This window comes from Saccopteryx leptura, chromosome 1 (genome assembly GCF_036850995.1).
Source record: "Saccopteryx leptura isolate mSacLep1 chromosome 1, mSacLep1_pri_phased_curated, whole genome shotgun sequence".
NCBI lineage: Eukaryota > Metazoa > Chordata > Mammalia > Chiroptera > Emballonuridae > Saccopteryx > Saccopteryx leptura.
Genome location: NC_089503.1, coordinates 265,738,339 through 265,759,862, shown reverse-complemented (window position 1 = coordinate 265,759,862; position 21,524 = coordinate 265,738,339). Strand labels below are relative to the sequence as shown.

General features: G+C 34.9%; 1 protein-coding gene across 1 annotated transcript in view; it reads right to left on the bottom strand.

Moving 5' to 3' along the window:
• ADAM7 (ADAM metallopeptidase domain 7) overlaps positions 1-21,279 on the bottom strand; it is a 97,713-nt gene extending 76,434 nt beyond the window's left edge. The window contains 11 exon segments of the mRNA XM_066360233.1: positions 1,281-1,411; positions 2,817-2,901; positions 5,794-5,963; positions 10,606-10,677; positions 15,786-15,839; positions 17,116-17,162; positions 17,165-17,307; positions 18,248-18,324; positions 19,936-20,014; positions 21,184-21,218; positions 21,220-21,279. Coding sequence (XP_066216330.1) covers positions 1,281-1,411; positions 2,817-2,901; positions 5,794-5,963; positions 10,606-10,677; positions 15,786-15,839; positions 17,116-17,162; positions 17,165-17,307; positions 18,248-18,324; positions 19,936-20,014; positions 21,184-21,218; positions 21,220-21,279 — 953 coding nt within the window.
• Between the last annotated feature and the right edge of the window lie 245 nt (positions 21,280-21,524).

Here is a 21,524-nt window from a genome sequence, read left to right as displayed (position 1 = left end):
CACTAGTGCTGGCTAACAAGGTCACAGCAGAAGAAGATCCACAACTGCTGGTTGACAAAGTCACAGCAAAAGAAGACCAATGGCTGCTGGTTAGTAAAGTCACCGCAGTGAAGACTAACAGCTGCGGGTTGACAAAGTCACCGCAAAGGAAAGGCACAATGATACTTCCCCCTTTAGACCTTTTTGAATTAATCTGGCCTTATATTTCCCCCTTTTCTGGGTGTGTGCTATCATTTATGGCACAGGGATAATAGTACCGTACTTTCCCTGTAGATTCATAGTAATTTCTTTGGAAATGAGACAGAGGGTGTGAGTTCCACAGAAAAGCCTGTAAGCCCCTTGAACTGGGCTCATAGACATAAGAGGCTGGCTATGATATCCCTCATAAAGGGTTAAGTTGGTAGGAGAATTTCTTCTTATTAATCATGTTAGAAAGAATAGATTGTGACTTATGAATAGGTAGGAAACAGTAACTATACACAGAGCACCTTTCAGCCTTCACTTAATTCATCACTTTTCCTCCCTAGCCTTCTCATGTGGTAGAGTAAAGAAACTTTCCATTCTTCTTGCATACCTGACCTGCAGGTGGTGGAACACTCTGAGAAAAGTAAAGTTAGAACTTAATTAGTGTATGAATATAGTAATAAATAAAATTTGACTAGACAATAGTATCCTAGACAAGGTAGAGTTATTAATCAGTACTGACCTTTTGGAAGTTTGTATCAATATTGTTATTGCTGTTCAAGTTATTGTATAATTGTACTTTGAATGACTTACAGTTTATAGAAATGAATTAACTGTTACCTAGAAAATGTAACCATAGTGAAACAAAAACAATGATTAATCAATGTATTCTGAATACCATGTGATTGTAACTTAGTGTGTGTGCATAAAAGGAAAGCTAGACCAGCAATTGAGAGAGATGCCTGGCAGTAAATGCTAACTAGAGAATAAAGAGAAAGAAAAGAATTCGGCTCTCTCACTCGATTCGTGCCGACGCCGTCTCTTCCTGTGGGACTCCTGGATTCTCCCCGGGGCTGGACCCCGGCATGTTCAGATAGATTTAAGAATTCCTCTCATCATATCACTGAGATGTTACCAATAGGTAAGATTTAGTTCCCAAAGGGAAACACCTTACCATATTTGCCTCTGCAATAGACTTTCTGGAATATAATAGGAAAAATTCCATATAATCATAACATATCCCTATAATATAGAGTTTTCATCAAAAGCCACTCCCAAAATATTTCAATGTATTCTCTATATCGTTTGAGTCTTACCTTCCAACACTATCCATCACACATCTCCCTAAAGTACAGGTACACAGGTAATCATCATGCTGCATCCCAAGGTTATGCCCCAGTTGATGTGCTATTCTGCTTGCAATTACATTAAGGTCAGGTAAAAGATCCTGGTGCCAAAAACAGATGTACATGAGAAATTTCTACAAGATTGTACGCTGTAGTACATAGTGCTTTGAACTAATGGTTGAAACCTATTTTCTAGTTTCTGGTAACTAATACTTATTTGAGAGGTCATGACCTTAATTACCTCCCTCTTCTGCACCTCAGTTTCTTTAGTTAAATAATGAAGTTGGACAAATGATGTTTTGAGTGTCTTTAGTTCTACCATTTTGAAATTCTTTTTTTGGAACATAATACTGGTCATTGTTGGAGTTATAGAAACACATTCTTAAAAATAGCTAAAAACTAATGCTTTATCCAATAAAATAAACATTATTTATTGTATTCTATATACTAGATATTCAAAGAGGGTAAAATAAAAATATTCATGGTTCATGTTTTTAATGCACAACATTGTTATGCAATTATGAGAAGGGAATTTCTACTATGAAGAAAACCATATATGGTCAGTGCTGCAAAAGCCAAGCAAAGTTGATTGTTACCTCTTTGTAACCCTACTTAACAATTTAATCTTTGTATTAATGAAAAATATTAATTTCCAAATGGGGTGGGATATCAGGTTATTGTAAAATACCCCTAATTTGGTCATTTCATCTTGCTCATTTGAAGTTTAAAATGTGTTCTAAATTGGTCATAATTGGAGTGGTGACAGTCTGTATTAGATTACATTGACTCTTTATAAAAAAAATTATGTTATTAAAATTCTATAGGCAAAACCCAAAGCATATAAAGAATCACATAATAAAGGGGTCATGAAGTCATTTTAAGAGTACTAGCTTTTAATTTCAAAGTCTTAACAAGACTAGGCTGAGCATAGCAACAACTAAGCAGAGACACTAAAGAAAAATATATAAATCTTGAAGTTTTCAAGAATTTCTTAGATATGGTTACTGGACAGTGTTTACTAGAAGCATAGTGACTTGAAGAAGGATCAGATAAACAAAGGAATTCGGCAGTTTGAAGGTCTTACACTTTGGAAAATGAATTGCAAGTCTGCCTTGATGTAATATTTTAAATGGTCTATGCCACTTCATTTCAGCACAGGAACAATTATCCTCACTTGCTAAATCAGCCAAGTTTAATGAACTTTACATGTCCTTGTATACAACCATATTTAATATGCAGAAGAGCTTTCTTAATATTTGTATGTTAATCTGTATATGATGTTCTCTTAAATGCTGAACACTGATTTATCTGTATTACTTATCTAGAATTTTTTAATAAAATATTTCTCAGTTAGGGAAGGCAACATGACAGTTTGATCATAGCATATTTTGGTGGGAATATATGAAGGGATGCACACATAGTCCCTTTCAAAAGGTCACAGAAAATTACAGAAATTTACTTCAAACTTTTAACTAAGTAATATAACATAAATAAAACGTTACCCACCTTAACGACACTGGAGGAATAAAAGAGCAAGCACATACCCTCTGGATAGGAAGTTCCTTGTGCATGGGTGTATAGCCACTTTCCACTGTAGACAAAGTGAAAACACTCTCCAATCTGAGGTAGGAATTTAATTAACACATAGATTGAATTGCAGTGAACCCCCACAATGCTAGTGCCTTTGCACATAAAAGTGCCTTTTCTTTTACCTGGAATTAGGAATGACCTCAATGGATATTAAGCTCATTTTAAACCTATGACATAGGAGAGGCATTGAAAAAGTCAATGCAATATTAAGCCAAAATCATATAAAAAGTACTTTCTAAAAAAACAAACAAAAAAAAAAACCCAAATAGAGTGGAGTCCCATTTTAGTTGACTTTAGTTTACTCTACACTCAAGCTTTGGATAAAATCACTTAAAAGAACAAAAATATTAAGTTAAACATTTTCAGAGAGGAAAATAAAATATAGTGAATAGATGTGATGTTGTGATTAATTATCTGTGGTTGAAAACATTTTTAAATGTTTAATCAACCATGAAAACTAATACACAATTTAATAGCTATAATCAAACATTTAAAAGAGTTGTCATGTGAAGATAGGACTATCCCTAGTTTACCTATGAAGATAGGACTATCCCTAGTTTACCTAAAAAGACAGATATAGATGTGTATAATAAGGAACCCAAATTTGGTATGCTTTCAAGAACAGTTAGAATTGGAACATTTTAAAGAGAGCTATTATGGGATGGAGAGCCACATGTAGTGGGCAATAGAAAGGATTTAAATACAAAAAAGGTGTTCAAGCTAGATGATCCCTTTTAATTTTTAACTTTTCCTTTTAAAATTTTAACTTTAAAAAATTTAAATATGGCTAGATATAAGATGGGTTCTATTTCTTCCTTTATGATTGAAACGTCCCTGTTCCTATATTTGAAAGTCTTCGTATTTGCCTATACATCTCTGAAGAACATAGAATTCTGGTCTTCCTAGACTGAAGATCGTTGGGAGACACCATCTATGCAAGGAAACACCTGAGGAAGCACAGTCCAGATTCTGACTTTGCCCTTGGCCACCTCAAACCAAAAGTCACACCATGATGATGCCATATACAGTGACTTACCACTTCTAGATCTATGTGAACACAGAAGAAAAGAAACTCAACACCTAAGAAATCTCAAATATAATGCCAACTAGACATATAGTAGCACTCAACACTCAATCATTTCTCTATTTGTAGACATACTATTGGTGAGAGAAGTTATGAGACATTCATGGAAGTAAAAGGTTTCCCACTTACACCCATTTAAATATTCTAGGCAATTTTATTAAGTATTTTGAGATAACGTGTCTAAGGAATAGGCAAAGGGGCAAATCTTGACCACTATAAAGATTATAGAGGTATTTTACTTTACCGCTCAAAATTTTGGATTATTTCAGTTGATGAATATCCAAGCCAGGTACATTTCCCATGGAAATATGTGTTACTGGCCATCCCAGATATGAAAATTAGAAATGATATTACTTTGAGGTCTGGTTCCCTCTCATCATTCTGACAAAGAGCTGGACCTGACCTCTGATTACAGGCTTTGAAAGCTTCATAATTCTGAGTTCAGACTGAATATACTGCTCACAAAAATTGGGGCTTATTTCAAAATGAATATGAAGCGATAAAATATCCCCTAATTTTTGTGGGCTGCATATATAGATAATGGTCAAAAGCACATTTGCAGGCTGTGTCTGCAGATCTCAGGAGAAACACAGGTATTATAGATAGATAAAGTGGGTGTCCAACGTTTATAATAGCTTTAAGGGCATCATGAGAGATGCTAAAAGACTCCATTGCTCCAAAGTTGTTTTTCCATAATTCAATAGTCCTTTTGACAACAGGACTGTGCAAAGCACAAGATTGAAGTCAGTCCAATTTCATAATTATTTATCACTTCCCTATAGGCTGAGTAGTGTGCTTAGGTATTTTGAATGGCAAAAGTGATTGAAAAAAGTTACCCTTATTTTTAAGTATTAATGATCTGAGTATTCTAGATAAATTCAGACTTTTCCTTAGGAATATCAGAGCTATGGCAGTTTTAATTTCTCACATTAGTTTTCTGTCAGTTTGAATAGTAGAGAAGATAGATGCCTTTGGCCCACTAATTACTGGAGGGGCACATGGTGCTGAGAATAAGGTGCTTCCTCAGCAAAGCTGATTTGGGGGGAGCATTGGAATCATATGGCCTGGAAGGCTGAAGGAGGTTAGTGTTGTAAGTAAATAAGTAAAGTAAATGAATTCCAAAAGCACTTTACTTACCTAACGACATTTTCAACCCTGCTCAGGACTATGAATATATTAGATTTTTCCTTTCTAGCAGTCATCACTATTAGGAAGAAAGGTTATTAAAAAGTGCATATGGAAATTTCTATGTAGCTAAGACCTAACGTTAAAATATTTTAGTCGGGCCCTGGCCGGTTGGCTCAGCGGTAGAGCGTCGGCCTGGCATGCAGGGGACCGGGGTTCGATTCCCAGCCAGGGCACATAGGAGAAGCGCCCATTTGCTTCTCCATCCCCCCCCCCCCCCCCCCCCCCCCCCCCGCTCCTTCCTCTCTGTCTCTCTCCTCCCCTCCCACTCTCTCCTCCCCTCCCACAGCCAAGGCTCCATTGGAGCAAAGATGGCCTGGGTGCTGGGGATGGCTCCTTGGCCTCTGCCCCAGGCGCTAGAGTGGCTCTGGTCGTGGCAGAGCGATGCCCCGGAGGGGCAGAGCATCGCCCCCTGGTGGGCAGAGCTTCGCCCCTGGTGGGCGTGCCGGGTGGATCCCGGTCTGGCACATGCGGGAGTCTGTCTGTCTGACTGTCTCTCCCCGTTTCCAGCTTCAGAAAAATACACACAAAAAAAATTTTAGTTGTTGCTCACTTGTTTTTTTGTTTTGTTTTGTTTTTTATTAATCCTCCATAGGTATGCAGGAAAATTGAGCAGTTACATACCCGAGTAACAAAACATGATAAAAAATCTTTCTTTTTTAAAGGATTGTTTGTTGCCAAGCTGAAAAACACAATAGAGTAGTTTCTATTTTGGAATCTACTTCTATTTTATCTCCATTTGTTCACATGTCAAGGCCAATCAATGTGATATGAATGTCCAAAGTTTTATAAATCTGTTCAAAAGGAAATAATTGTTCACAAAGTCAAGTTGCAGAAGGATCCTCACCATTACTATATTATTTTACATTTAAAAAAGTAATTTTAATACATGAGATACATAAGCAAAAAGTGCAGACTTAAAAAAAAGTTTTATTGAAACCTAATGCCCCTGACCTGTGATGGTGCAGTGGATAAAAGCATCAACTCAGAACTCTGAGGTCACCGGTTCGAAACCCTGGGCTTGCCTGGTCAAAGCACATTTGGGAGCTGATGTTTCCTGTTCCTCCCCCACCTCTCTTCCTCTCTCTCTCTCTCTCTCTCTCTCTCTCTCTCTTTCTCTCTCTCTCTCTTCTCTAAAATGAATAAGTAAAATCTTTAAAAAGATAAACCTAATGTGGTGTGAATCTCTCAGAATTCTGGTTGAATGGCCATGGCTAGCGAAGAAACTAAACTAAAAATGTCTGTTTCCCCATGACCTGTCATAAGCCTTATTGGGCAGTGGGCTCAGAGTGTTTCTGAATAAATAATTCAGTAAACCTTTGAGATTACAACTGACCTGAAAATGTAAATTTACTAACAGTAGTACATAGTCGAATAAATGTCCTTTACTCATCTTTCTGCTTTGAAAGAGTTGGTTCTATGGCAGATTAGAAAGTCTACATTGGTTTAAAAAACCAATGGTTTGCTGCCATGTTTGTTCTCCATGTTTGATTTTGGGAATTACTTTGTTGTCTAAGAAATCTTACTGTGGATGGCTCAAAGCAGGAAGAAACAGTTGTAGCACATAAGCCTTCTCACCTCTATTTTCATCTGCTTTTATAAATACCTAGTTGATAGATACTTAATGTCAGAACAAAAAAGGACAATTTTAAGCAAATATGTATTATGAAGATTTTGAGACAAATAACTATGTGGTGTATCAATTATCTATTCCATAGCAGCTAGATTGGAAGAAAGAATGAATAATAAACTATGAACACTGAATTAAGAATAGAAATGGAGAGCTTACTTAAGTGATATTAATAGAGAGATATTAAAAAGTTTAATACATATATCATTGTTATAACAATAATCTTGTGTTAATTTTCTGCTTTTCTTAACCTATATCATATGGATATATTGAATTCGACGTGTCAGTATGATAACCTAATAAGGTCCATTTCATAACCATGAAAACTAGGTTTCTTTTATTTAAAAAATTATTTTTTGAATTTATTTGGGTAATATTGATTGATAAAATTATATCGGTTTCAGGTGTACAGTTCTATAACACATCATCGGTATATTGTATTCTGTGTTCATCACCCTCAGTCAAGTTTCCCTTCATCACCATTTATCCCCCCTTTACCCTCTTCTCCTCCCCCACTCCTTTCCCTCTGGTGAGCACCCTGCTGTTGTCTGTGTCTGTGGGTTTTTTCCATTGTTAATCCCTTCACCGTCTTTCACCCAGCCCCCCAACGCTAATCCCCTCTCACAGCTGCCAGTCTGTTCTCCATATCTATGAGTCTGTTCCTATTTTTTTTGTTAGCTAAGTGAAATAAGCCAGTGAGAGAAAAACAAGTGCCATATGATTCCACTTATATGTGAAATCTAATTAAAAAATGAAATAAAATAACTTTTTTTTTTCATTTTTAATGAAGTTACACCTTTAGTTAAATTGTCATCTCAAATCTGTGATGCCCACTCCTTTCTGTCCAGAGCTTATCATGGAATAATCTTATAAGTCAGATCCCTCAGAGCAAAAAATTATTTTTACCTAGGCTTTTTGGACTTTCTACATTTATGGGTGGGCTTTAGGTTTATAAAACTGGTTGCAAGTGCAAATGAAAACAATATCTGTCATCTTATGAATGTATTCTCTTCTAGTGATAAAGTATCTTATAAAATAAAGACATTTTACTCTGGAGAACAGACTGTTCAATGAGCTAGATCCAGCTAGATCTGGGGCCAGAATAGAAATTGCTTCCTGTGAATGCCTCACCCCTATGGGCAATATGGGGGATCAAAGGCCAGGGATAAGTGATGTGATTGAAAGGGTCAAGGACTTGTAGGCAATGCTACTTTAAATTGTTTGTGGTATAACCTCCCAATCTAAACTTGAAAATATTTAATGAAAGTTCAACAACATGCAGCAATTTTGTATGTATTCTAACTTTGGAGATAAAAACCCAAGGAGAGAAATTGAATTTTGTATCTGGATCAATGTTAGGGTAATGACAAAGACAAAAGAAATAAGAGCAAACAGAAATGACTATTAGATATACTCATTTCACTTCACATTGCCCCTACATTTTATAAAAAGTCCTAGAATTTTTAATTTCCATAGACCTAGATTTATATTTAAGAGTAATTCTGCTTCTGGCTAAGGTGGACATAGAAAGAATGCTGCTTCTTCCTTGACCAAAAGAAAAAGCCAAGGAAGCTACAAAATCCTATCTTTTGTTGAAATCACGAGTGCGGAGGTAATTGGCAAAAACATGCAGCCTGAACCTTAAAGGAACACAAACTCCTTCGAAGAGAGATGGTCCTAGAGCATCTCCCAGTGGCAGAGAGTGAGAAGAGATGCTATATGCCAAACAGCCAGAGAAGAAGATACCATCAGATATTTTTAAGGAATTGCTAAAAGACAAATGTGGGATAGAGTGAGCATGTAAGACCCTCTGCTCCACAGGCCTCCTCTGGACACCCATGAACACAGAGAAGGACAGACTGGGAGACTGGAGATATTCTCCCTTGGTGGTACAGGCCTGAAGGATGGGAGCAACTGCTGCCTTAGAACATCTTTGTTGTTGTTGTCGTTGTTATTAATAGACAATTATTTATTATTTACAAAATGTGGGCATATGCATTGGCTAATGGGACTTTCTGGCAGTAGACATTAGCATCTCTTGTTCTTTTTAGACTGACCATAGTTCTAACCCAACTTTCTATAAGGAAATGCTTCTTAAACTTGAATATGCATTCTAACTATCTCGGTAGAGCTACTGCACTTTTCTATCTTGAGAAACAAAACCTTAAGCTGCTATATGAACTGCAGCAAACTTTTTCTTTACATCTCCAGAACTCAAGTGAAGATCTACTGTGGCTGAAAAAAGAGTCAAGAAAAACACCTACCCCTAGAGAAGAAGGAAACTGTCTTGAGGCCTGGCAGTTCAAGGTTGTCTCCAAAGGAGGAAACCATGAACGCTGGGAAATATTTACCCAAAGACCCATGGACAGGACTTTCCTAAAACCAAAGGTAGATCAGGATAACAGAAACACCTTGGGTCCCATAACTAGGCCAGCAATTACTGAATAAAAACCAAGAATAGGTTGCTCTGAAGAAGAGATAAGCAAGTGAAGGAAGACCTTTGAGCGTTGGCTTCTGATGAAGGCCCGGGGTTGAGGTTGAAGCAGGAATTCCCTCCTCAACAACTCAGAACCCACTCTGAGCACAAGCTAACATTACAGGAATTGCCCGTGGTGCACTGTGCAACAAGAGCATGCAAATCCCTCAACCAGTGTAATTGCCAGCAAGATTGATTCAATCCCATTTGTTAACGGCCTACCAAAAGAAGAAGTGTACATTTCCAGGTATAAATACAATTTCCTTTGTCCCTACAGTCCTATATATAATGTACAGTATCTAATAAAATATTAAATAACACAGAAAAAAGCAAGGAGAAACAACTCACTGTTTAAGAGATGAGTCAATAAAACTAGACTCAGAGATGATATAAATGTTAAATTATCTGACTAGAAATGTAAAAAAAAAATTATTAATAAATTAAAGCTCTAGTGAAAAACATACATGGTTAGGAAGAATTCTAACATAAAGACATGTAAAAAATGTCCAACTATTCTGAAATTAAGTGACACATGTATAACCACTGAATCAAAAATATTTTTGAATTAAGTGAAAATTAAAAGCAAACCATATAAAAATTCACTAGAACCAGCTAAAGAGCACATACTTACCATTCAACCCCACATTCTTGCTTCTTAGTCATTTACAAAAAGAAATTAAAATTTATGTTTGCACATATATATGTATGCAAATGTTTTAAAGAATCACATTCATCATCGCAAAAACTACAAATGTCCTTCAACTGGGGAATGAACCACCACTGACCTAGATAGGGGAGTTTGGTGACTTAGAGCAAGTCAGCATGAGAAAAATATCTACAATTTACAATATTATCTTTAAGAAAGGTTATAGCTATTTCTATTTTAGACAAACCTATCTCATTAGTGAATTTTACTAAAATATTTTTCCTAATTTTTGTGTCAAAACATAAAAAACAAATTATAACTTGAAAACCTTTACGCTATGCAAGGTTGTGGAGCAGTAATTTAAAATAGTGGATTTGATTTATGAATGATGAGTATTCAAATCTTTGTACATTGCTTTATAAATTTTTGTGATTAGTGACCAATATTTGAAACTCATTGAAATGTTTAAGTATTAAATGACATTTACTTAGGAAACCAAAACTCAGACCTGTGGTTTATTTGTTGTGAATTTTTAATGAATTTTTGCTAATTAGTCTACTGGATAAAGTTTTGTCTTTTTGGCTTTCCATAGCAGAACTACCAAAAGAATTCAGTAATATCTATATTAAAAGGGTTTTTTCCATTTGTATTATTAGCTTAATTTAAACTGTATAAAAATCTTACCATGTTGACAAAATTGACCATTCCTCAAATTCAGTTCCTCAGTTTACTTTGAGGATTATTATTTCTGTGATACTGGAAATAGAAACATCAGACCGATATTTATTAATAATAGGAGTTGAGTGCTAACTCAGTAAAGTATTTCACCCATTAACAGATTTTCAAAGAAAAAAGTTCATTGGCATTCCTCCTAGTCGGCTAAAAATCTGGGCAACTTATGCAGAAACATATTTTTTATATAAAATAGACACAGCACTATCAAAAGACATGCTTCAACTTAGCAACTACTTTAAATATTTTTAACTTTGTCCCCTTTCACATTACATTATATTACATGATTTATCAAGTCAACTAACAAGCGTTCTTTAGAATTCATATTTATCATACTGATTAAACAAGTTATTAAAGCTCCACAGCAACCATTATGTTGTCAGAAGATAGCAACTTTACTAGTTCTTCTGTGTCCATGGTGGTCACAAACTACGGAGCATGTAGTCAAGGATCACCTGGAGCCGGTCTGTGTGAGGAAAGAGCCACAGAACTGTGGCTTCCTTTCTTTCCGGGAAAAGACTAGGAAGGCAACACCAGTTTTCCTGCTTCTGACTATTTTGACTTCTGTTCTCTTTTTACAGATGGATTCTCTATTTTGCTATCATAACCTTATTTTCAGCATTATTAATTTAGGTGTGATAAAATATACTTAATAATAGCATAAGGTATCTTGTAAAGACAAATGCAAATACTCAAGCTTCTTACCTAAAAAAATATGCCTTTTCTGAATCTTGCAAGTATCCTTTAGTTACCTTTGAATGCTGACCTATTATGTTAAATAGCTACATACCTCAAAGATGTACCATTAGAATCTCTTCCATTATCATCTCCCATCCAATCCTCAACTCAATACTCATTGGCTTGACTGTTATTATTCCACTGAAATTATTCTTAATAGATCCATAAATGTCCTCTTAATTATCAATTCATTGAACATATTTTCCTCATCTTCTTGGCCATCTTATTCACATTTAATATTAACCATTTTCTCTCTAAACTGTCTTATCGTGGTTTCTATTATCCTCTATACTTCTGTTGTGCATAGGCTTCTCTTTTGCCACCGTTCCCTTAAATTCTAGACGGCGAATATGTTTTCACTCGGGAATTCCTGTGGATGAATTTGCAAGGTTGTCTAAAATACACAGTTAAGAGAGATTCTGAAGCTATCTCAGGATCACAGGAACAGGGTAACTTATCAGTCATTGATTTCTATCCATGAGGTAAGGGAGAGGTAGGGGTATGGGTCTTTGCACATTTATTTCAAAGCCTTTATTAAATAAGACATTTGTGTTCTGCTTTATCTTTCAGCTCACTGCCTCTGAGTACACACATCCACACCCTCACTCTGTTTGGTTGCTTAAAACTCATCACTCTGCCTTAAAGACGTGCAAAACCCTCCACTTGTTTTCCAAAGCTGCCTTTGCTTTTCCTTGTCTATCTTACCAAAATACCCTGTTAGTCTTTACTAATCAATTGTTGTTAAGAATAACGTTTATGTTAGCAATCTTTTAAAAAGTTAGTTAACTTGTTCTACCAAAATGCTAATGTAAGCCTATGTATTGATTAGTGCCTAGATCTTATTAATTCATTTTTTAGAAAATTTATAGGTTAATTGTAGTTTCTCCTATTGTTTAATGTGCAATAATGTTATATCTTTTTAATTAACATAGATCTTATATTTTCTCTTTTAACATTGGCTAGGAATTTCAGCAAATGTGTTGAAAAAAATCTATTTACCATGAGCAGATGTATCTTATTCCCAACTTTGTAGAAAAATATCTCCATTATTTCATTATTAAATTCAATGTTTACACAAGATAGGATCTTGGTAAATATTCTTTATTTTCTTCCATTTCTTATTTGCTGAGAGTTTTATTATAAATTTTGAACTATAGATATGATATGATATTTGAGATAATTACATGGTTTTAAAAATTGCATGATTATATACCTTCATGATCATGTAAACTTTTTAAATATGTGCTGAACTGGGTTTGCAAATATTTTAGGATATTTGAAGCTGTGTTTGTAAGTGAAATTGGCTTATAATTTTACCTCATTTTATGATTGTGTTATCAATGCCATAGATTACAGTAATGACCTTCTAAGGAGTCTCTCTTCTAGATATCCACACTCTTGTGTAGTTCCTTCTAACATCACTTCTAGGCTTAGCCATGTGACTTTGGTGAATGAAATATTAATAAATGTAATACAAACCGAAGTTTGCAAAGCTCTGAAACACCGAGCCAGGCTTCTTTCTTGATGCTTTGATACCAAGCTCAGATGTGAGAAACAGACAAGCCTGCTGGAAACAGGTGGCCAACTGAGACCCAACACTGTCCCGCAATCAGTGACTGACACTGTCTTCTATCAGCCAGTCAACCTGGTCGGTGCAGTCGTCGGGTTACTGAAGCGTAAGTGATCCACACTATGTTTTAGGTAGATTGTTAAATAGCAGCAGGTAACTAATGTGAAGGTTATAATAACTATAAAATATATGCAGAATTTTTCCTCTTTTCTTAGTCTTCAGAAAAGTTTGTAAAACTTTAACAGGGTTAACTGTTAAACACATTTTGACAAAATTTGTCTTTAAACTCATCTGAGCCATGTCTTTATTAGTTCGTAGACTGTGGACTCCTTATTTAATTTTTAAAACTTGTTATGATCTTTGTGAAGTTTTCTGTTTCTTTTTGAGTCAGCTAGGTTACATTACATACTACATGCTTCTGCTCATAAATTTATTGGCTCAAGGTTGTACATTTTTTAAATGATGTAGAACCTCTATAATGTTTATAGTGATATTTTCCTTTTATTTCTAATTTTACTTGTACTTTTATTTTTTCTTAATAAATATTGTTAGAAGTTTCTCTATTTCATTAATCTTTTCAAAGAATTATGATCTGTTTTTGTTGATCTACTCAATTGTGTTTTTTGACTGTATCTTTTATTAGTTTTACTCATTGTCAAAATCATTTTCTTCCTTCTATATTTTTTGAATTTACTGTGTTTTATTTTCTATCTGACTCATAGTTCATTACACTTGTTCTTTTTTATTTTTGTGACAGAGACAAAGAGACAGAGAGAGGGACAGGTAGGGACAGACAGACAGAAAGGGAGAGAGATGAGAAATATCAATTCTTCGTTGTGGCTCCTTAGTTGTTCATTGATTGCTTTCTCATATCTGCTTTGACTGGGGGGCTACAGCAGAGAGAGGTACCCTTTGCTCAAGCCAGCGATCTTGGTCTCAAGCCAGCATAAATGAGGTCATGTCTATGTTCCCATGCTCAAGCCAGTGACCCTGCACTCAAGCCGCTGACCTCGGGGTTTCAAACCTGAGTCCTCGGTGTCCCAACCTGATGCTCTATCTACTGCGCCACTTCCTGGTCAGGCTTTCTTGTCTTTTTTTAATAGAAATGTTTGTCCTCAAATGTCCTACTAAAAACGGCTATGCCACTCACATCTAATAAATTTTATTTATACTAGTCTTTTCTCTTTTTTTTTTTTTTTGCTATAAATATGTCATAATTTCAGGTGTATTTTTTTAGTCACTTAATATTTGAAAATATATTTTGCTTTTAATTTTCAAACCAATGATCTTTTAATGGATTCATTTAATAATTTTGTTATAGTTTCAAATCTGGTTCTAGTTTTTTAAAAAAGTAATCTCTATAATATCTACTCTTTCTTATTTCCTTTTACCTTCTTTGTGGCAAAATATCAGTTTAATTTTTAAAATTTTTTAGTAAGAGAAGGGGAAGGCAGAGACAGACCTCTGCATGTACCCCCACCGGGATCCACCTAGCAAGCCCACTAGGGGACGATGCCTGCCCATCTGGGCTACTTGCTTTGTTGCAACTGGAGACATTTTAGCACCTGAGGTGGAGGCCACGGAGCCATCCTCAGCATCCGGGACCAACTCATTCTAATTAAGCATTGGCTGCAGGAGGGGAGGAGAGAGAGAAAGAGAGAAAAGTGAGAGGGGGAGGAGTGGAGAAGCAGATGGTGTTTCTCCTTTGTGCTCTTCCCAGGAATGGAACTGGGAACATCCACATGCCTGGCCAATGCTCCACCACGGAGCCAACCAGCCAGGACTTCAGTTTAATTTTTAAAGATATGTTATCTGCACTTGAAAAAAATACATATTGTCTATTTTCTGTGTACAAGGTATTTTATCAAATGAGTAAATCAAACATATTTATATGTTCAAGTCTTTTCCATTTTTGTTGAATTCTTTTTTTTTCTTTTTGCTTAGCCTAAAATGTTCTGCTAAATGGAAGAAAAAACCCTTACTTTTTCTGCAATCCTGTTGTTTTTGTTGTGTATCTTCTTAGAAGAAGATGTTAGGTTTATAATCTGAAATATCATCAGATGATTTATTGTTCTTAGAGAGCTTATTTTCCTTTTCATTGCATTGGTTGACTATTTCTCACATGGTTAGTCTGATCCACGATTACAAAAATGTCTTTAAAGAGCATGTTTGATTTGGGTTCTAGCAGTTCTCTAATCAATTTTTATGTTAAGACCTTTGCTTGGCATTTTTGCATCTGAAAACAATATATAACATCATGCCCCACACCATGCATGACACAGGTTTAAGATTTTTTGCTTTTACCATACATAATATTTTCCTGCCCTTGCCACAAGCAGACAAAATATTTCCTTTCTTTTTACATTTTTAGTACATAGAATTTTTCTTGTTCCTTTTTCAGGGAAGAGCCAGCCATTCCTGGCTCTGGGCTTCATGCACAATATTCTACATATTGTGGATCACCAAACCTTTGAATTTTATTTATTACTCTAACGAGATGTTTTTCTCATTTTTAGCACTAGGAGAGGTTTCACGGGTGTATGTGTTTCTTTTCTTTGAGCTCACTACAGAGTACAAATATAGTTTTAACTTTTTATGTTGTTCAGCATTTTCATATATTTGTACTGAGATGGGTAGTTCTATTTTTGCTTAGTCTACTGTCTTGCCAAAGGGCCCAATCATCTCTTATATAAATCCATTTTGGGAAGGTAAAAACATATTGAGCCCAGAATAAAATTCTGGTTAATATTTTTTGTTGTTGTTAGAATTACAAGTCTAGTTTCATAAGAATGAATGAAGAGCAGATGTTCATCTTAAAACTTACCACGTCACCATCAGCAACAATGAACAGTTCAATATACTTTTTTTTATGGATGATCTGGAAATTCATAAAATATTTTTATAAAACAGTTGATATTTATCTTAGCTAACATTTGCAATGTAAGAAATTTTAATTTTATCAATACAAGGTAAGATATAGAAGTATAGTTAATAACTCTAGGAAGTTATCTAACTAAAACCCATTATATTATTAAAACATGTGACCCTGTACATTAGATTGTAATAAACTTCAAATAATATTTCATATTTCATTATCCTTTTTTTCTGGATTTAGTCTTTCAAATAAAATGAGTTATAAATAAAAAGTTATAAACCTACTTTTTAACATTTAGTGGTTTTTTTTATGTACAAAGTAAATGCTTACTAAGTAAGCTCTTGTAAAAAAAAAAAGTAGCACCCACCTACACAATTCAGAACCAATCCAGAACTGACTATTAGCTATAGTCAGTCTAACGGGACTGATAGGTTACCATTTACCCCTGCTCTCTCTCCAAATCTCCTATGTTGCGGTAGTCTAAATTCTAAGCAAACATATATAAAAGTTGTTAATTATAGATCTTTTACAAAAAGGCAATACTAAGAAATTCTAAGTTTTCAAGCTTTCAGTGGCATGCATTGATGTACCTGTGTATTGTCTGAGAATAAACCAGGGGCAGATATTTCAGAGACTAGGTCATTCTTATGTGAACTAAGTAATTATTCATTGATTGATTCATTGATTCAATTAAAAAATATCCATTAAGGATTTAGTATAATTCAGACCCTGTCTGGGACCATGGATATGTGAGAAAATGAACACTCTTAGTGCTAATAGGCTAACAACAGTGGGGATTTAAGGAGAGAAGAGTTTGTTGTAGAGAAAATCCTAAAATACAGAGGACCTCCTTGTGCAATCATCTCACCAGAATTAAACTTATTATTACTTTCAATTTCCTTAACAGTTAGAACATTTGACATGACAAAAGGGAGAGAATCTGGTTTATAATGGCAGAGAGGACAAGAGCAGACAATATCTAGGGTAGTTTTCAAGACATTGTAAATTTCATCTTTCCAATCACTTATAGCCTTACTTTATACACCTATACATATAATTGTAGATAACTTCCTTCCTTGAAATCAATGGGACAAACTGAGATTTACTATAGGAACAGTCACTTACTATGTATGTAACAAACACAAATGTTTGACACTTCAGATTTCAAACAATAAAGAGTTTGACTCAGGTTATATGTTTACTTCATTCATTGGGTTTATAATTATACTGTTAAGGTTATAAAGAAATAGAGAAAAACATTTAAAAACAAAGCACTCACTTTCATTTTGAAGTCTTCCATGGCTTTAGTAGTATTGTTTGGAACAACTTCTTGGTTAAATTGAGCTCTATACAAGAAAAATTGGCAGCATACTGCTTCTCTGGTTCATACTTGAACATCAAATGTTCTTCTTCATCTGAATATTTCACTGGTTCAATGAGGTACCTTTGGTCATATAACCTGAAGAATCCCCTATGGAAATATAATGTATAGTTAAGACTTTTTAATACTACATTACTACACAAAATCACTCTATTTCATTTTTATTAATGTTGCCTTTTAAGAAAGGAGAACTATTTAATGGCAGATTCTCATGATCATGCAGCCAGGTGTTTTGAGTGATAAAGATAATGGAGATAATATGTGGTCTTTGGTTGAATTCATAACGTTTTGAAAGAGTCACCTCATATGGAATTTTTGGGAGTTTTTTGGATGGCCCAGTCTCTACTTTGAAGTATTAGATAGAGCAGCAACTCTCACCTAGTGTTGTTGATCTCTGGCAAGTCTCAGATTAATTGTAGAGTATATATTAAAGTCCAAATACTATTATGCAATAATTTTGTTATTAAAGGGGTTCTGGTGCTTGAAAATACTCAGAACTACTCAAGTCGTCATCAAGGGAGACAGAGTTTCTATTTCTCCTACCCTTTGCCTCTCCATATCTTTCTACTTTGTTCTTGAGCCACAGATCTATATAGAGAACTTTTACAGGCTTTACTTCTGACATTTTACTTTCTGGAGACTGAAAACACTGTGTAGTGTGGTAGGAATTCACAGGATCAGAAGTTAGGAGACCTGCTTTGGACTTAGTTCTACCACTAGCAAATAGAATGTTCAGGAGCAAGTCTCTGATTTCAGTATCCTGACCTGTAACATGAGATTTCCAGGGTCTTCCAACTCTGAATCCTTTGATCACACAATGAAAAACTTGTCTTGCTTAGGGCTGGCGTTAGACATCTTTTTGTCAAAAGTGAGCATAAACAATGAACAAAGTGGATACTTATGATGAAAACACACAGTAGCCTTTTTCCACTTAATTCTATTTACAAGCTTTGTTAAAAAGAAAGATGAGAAATTCATTTCTTTAAAAATCCATAGAAAAATTTGTAAAGAAAATAGAAAGATACTATGCATGAGACCATTGCATGTGCTGATGCTGGCCACATAATCATACTCATGTATAACAGATCTTTGATAATAACAGTGATCCTAAAACAGATGAAGACACTATTTGATATAAGTACATAGAGTGATATATAAATAAAATATCTATATATTTTGTGTTTACAGTGTATCAGTATTTCATTCTTACAAACTGTATTTATATTTACTCATGCACTCATTGATTGCATTCTTTCATTTGAAAAATTTTGAAACTACTTTAAAATTTTTATATTTTAATTGCATAATTATTTTCTGTAATATTACTACTGTTATTCATCTTATAATTTATACCAAACTACCGCTTCTGTTATAATTTTCTGCAGTTGAGTTGTCTATGAAATCAAGCCAACATTTGCTGTTTTTTTTTAAATTAAATTTATTGGACTGACATTGATTCACAAAACCATACAGGTTTCAGTTGTAGAACTCAACAAAACATTATCAGCATACTGCACCACACACCCACTGCCCAGAGCAAAGTCGAGTTCTGTCCCCCCTTTGCCCACCCCCTTGCCCTCTGACTGTCACCACACTGCTGTCTGTGTCTATGTGTTATGTTTATGTTATTTTGGCTAATCTCTTTACCTTCCTTCATCCAGCCCCCCAAACCCCCCATTTCTGACAGCTGTTAATCTGTTTCATGTATCCATGTCTCTGTTTCTGTTTTGGATGTCAGTTTATTTTGCTCATTAGGTTCCACATATAACTGAGATCATGTGCTGTTTGTCTTTCTCTGACAGGATAAGACAAAGTTTTTGATGATTGTTGAAATTAAGTCTCACTCCTTCAACCAAGCTAGTTTCTTTATTACAGCCTACTTGATGCACCATCCATAGTGGTTCCATCAGATAATAACTCCCTTCACCATTTTCATCTGTTCAACTGACGCCTATATGCGGCACTTGTCAAGGTCCTCCAGGGACCTCAGACCCTCACAGGCCAACCACCACCCCTGCACACCAGAATGCTCCCCACTTTTCTCCCTGTTCTACTTGATAAAGGTTTCATGATAACTTAGATTTCACAGTTGACAACTGCTTTAAATAGAGAATATAGGTTTTAAAAGTACCCTTTTTGAAAGAAAAAATAATGGTTTTACTGGTTAGAATGCTGCAGAGAGCATGTTCTGGAAAAGTGAGTAAAGTCATAAAAAATAGAACCTGTATCCACTGAAAAAGTACTAATAAAAAATAATAAAATATTGATTTGGAGAATGAGGGGAAGCCTCTGTGCTGGTGCATGAGGGGGGTGGGGCCAGTGGATGTGACTCTCCTAGGGTCAGTTAGCTGGAGAGTTTTCAATCGTGTCAGTTATTTAGGTTTTATTCATTTAGCTTGGTTACAACCTCATCAAAGTGCCTATGCTCCTTTGGTGTCCTGCTTCATCCTTCCTCCAGACTTCTGAGGATAGAAATCAGTTTGGTAAAGAAAAATATGTTAGTAGTTATTGGTTTACTTGTTTTGCAGTTATCTGTCTCCTTTAGAGCTCAAAAGGTCATATTTTCTATGCTAGGATCATTCAGTGACAATAATAATGCAGGATTCACTTCTGATGTAACAGTTTCCGAAGCTGCTTGTAAAGCTAGAATTGGCTTGCAAAACCACATGAGGAAATGATAGTTTCAGTGAAGAAACATATAAAGATTCTATAAGGTACCACTGTATGAGGATGCTTGGTGATCACTTCTGCCTTCCTGGAGTAGTATGTTTCACTGTAATTTGAGGCGAGGAAGTCCCTGGAAAAGAAGACAGAGAGGGACTGAGATTTACTCATTTTAAACAGTTAATATATAAAACCAATTATGTGAGTGAGAAGCCTCCAGGTTGTTTTCCAATCCCAAGAAGTCCTCATGTGCTAGAAATAGATAAGCAAAATCAACCCGCTCACATGAGAAACCTTTCTACCCAGATTTCATGGTTTGGTCAAGAAGCAGAGGAGACAAAAAAAAAATTCTGGCAGTTTTAGCAAGGTGACACTGTGGGAAGAACCTGGAGAATATATCACCTGAGTAAAAATCACTCACCTTAAGGGTCAGAATTATGCAAAAGAAAAATCTCATTAGAGACTATAAAAGTCACAGGAGAAGGGAAAATGTCAGTTTCTTTTACCAAAAGAAAAAAATAATTCTGTCAACCCATAATTTCATATCTACAAAAAAAATGGCCTTCAAGAATGAAGAAAAAAGCCATTACAGATAAAAGTAACCTTTATAGTTCATTTTTATAGGAGTTTAAATAACAGAGGTATGCACATTTATCAAAATTCCATGAATGTATACTTCATGGTTGTGTACTTCATTACAAAAAGTTTTACATCAAAAGAGAAAACTAAACAAATATTAAACTCTAAGGATATGCTTGTTTTTTAGGGGGAATTATTTTGATGTCTGCAATATAATTTGAAATGCATAAAAATAATGGATGGATGCATAGACAAGGAATTATAATATAAACAAGCATAAAAATATTAATGGGTATATGTATATATGTCTATCTTGATATGATTATGAGCATACATATATTACTGGGTATATAAATGTTCACTATAAAATTCTTTCAACTTTGCTCTTTGTGTAAACAGAACTTGGTTTGATATCTTTTTAAAATAACTGAGGTTAAAAATTTCTTTTGTTCTACTGATTTACAAAGCAGTGATGCATCAACTCTTTTTAGGGTAGGCGGAGGTCAAAGTACTTCAGTACCCCAAATAGGGAGTAATTTAGGGACTAGAAAACCTTACTATAATTGGTAAGCTGTTGAAATGAGGGGGCTTACATAAGAAGGGTAAGAATTAAGGTTATGTACATACAACAATGACTTGAGGAATTCACTTCACTGGCAATTTTTATAAAACTATAATATTATGGACTAATAAATCTGTGTTATTAACCATAATAGAACTTACCTTGATCTTATAAGGTGAAGTGTTAAGGTTTTTTTCACTCAGATTTATTTCATATAATAATTCATCTTCATAAGTTTCCTGAAAAACAATAGCCATCATGTGATTTTAAGTATGTGTCATCCTTGAGTGTAGGTTGGAGGTGGGTAAAGACCAGGGAGTCTACCCAACAGTCCAGCTGTCCTTTCAGGCAAAATGGTAAGTAAAGATAAAGTTGAATTTATAATAGAGCTAATTTATGCAGGATTTTTCTTTCAAGTTGTTTTTAATTAAATTTTTGATCTTTATTATTAGTTGAAAATAAAATAAAATAACTTATGCTGTCCCCTTATCCAGAGATACAT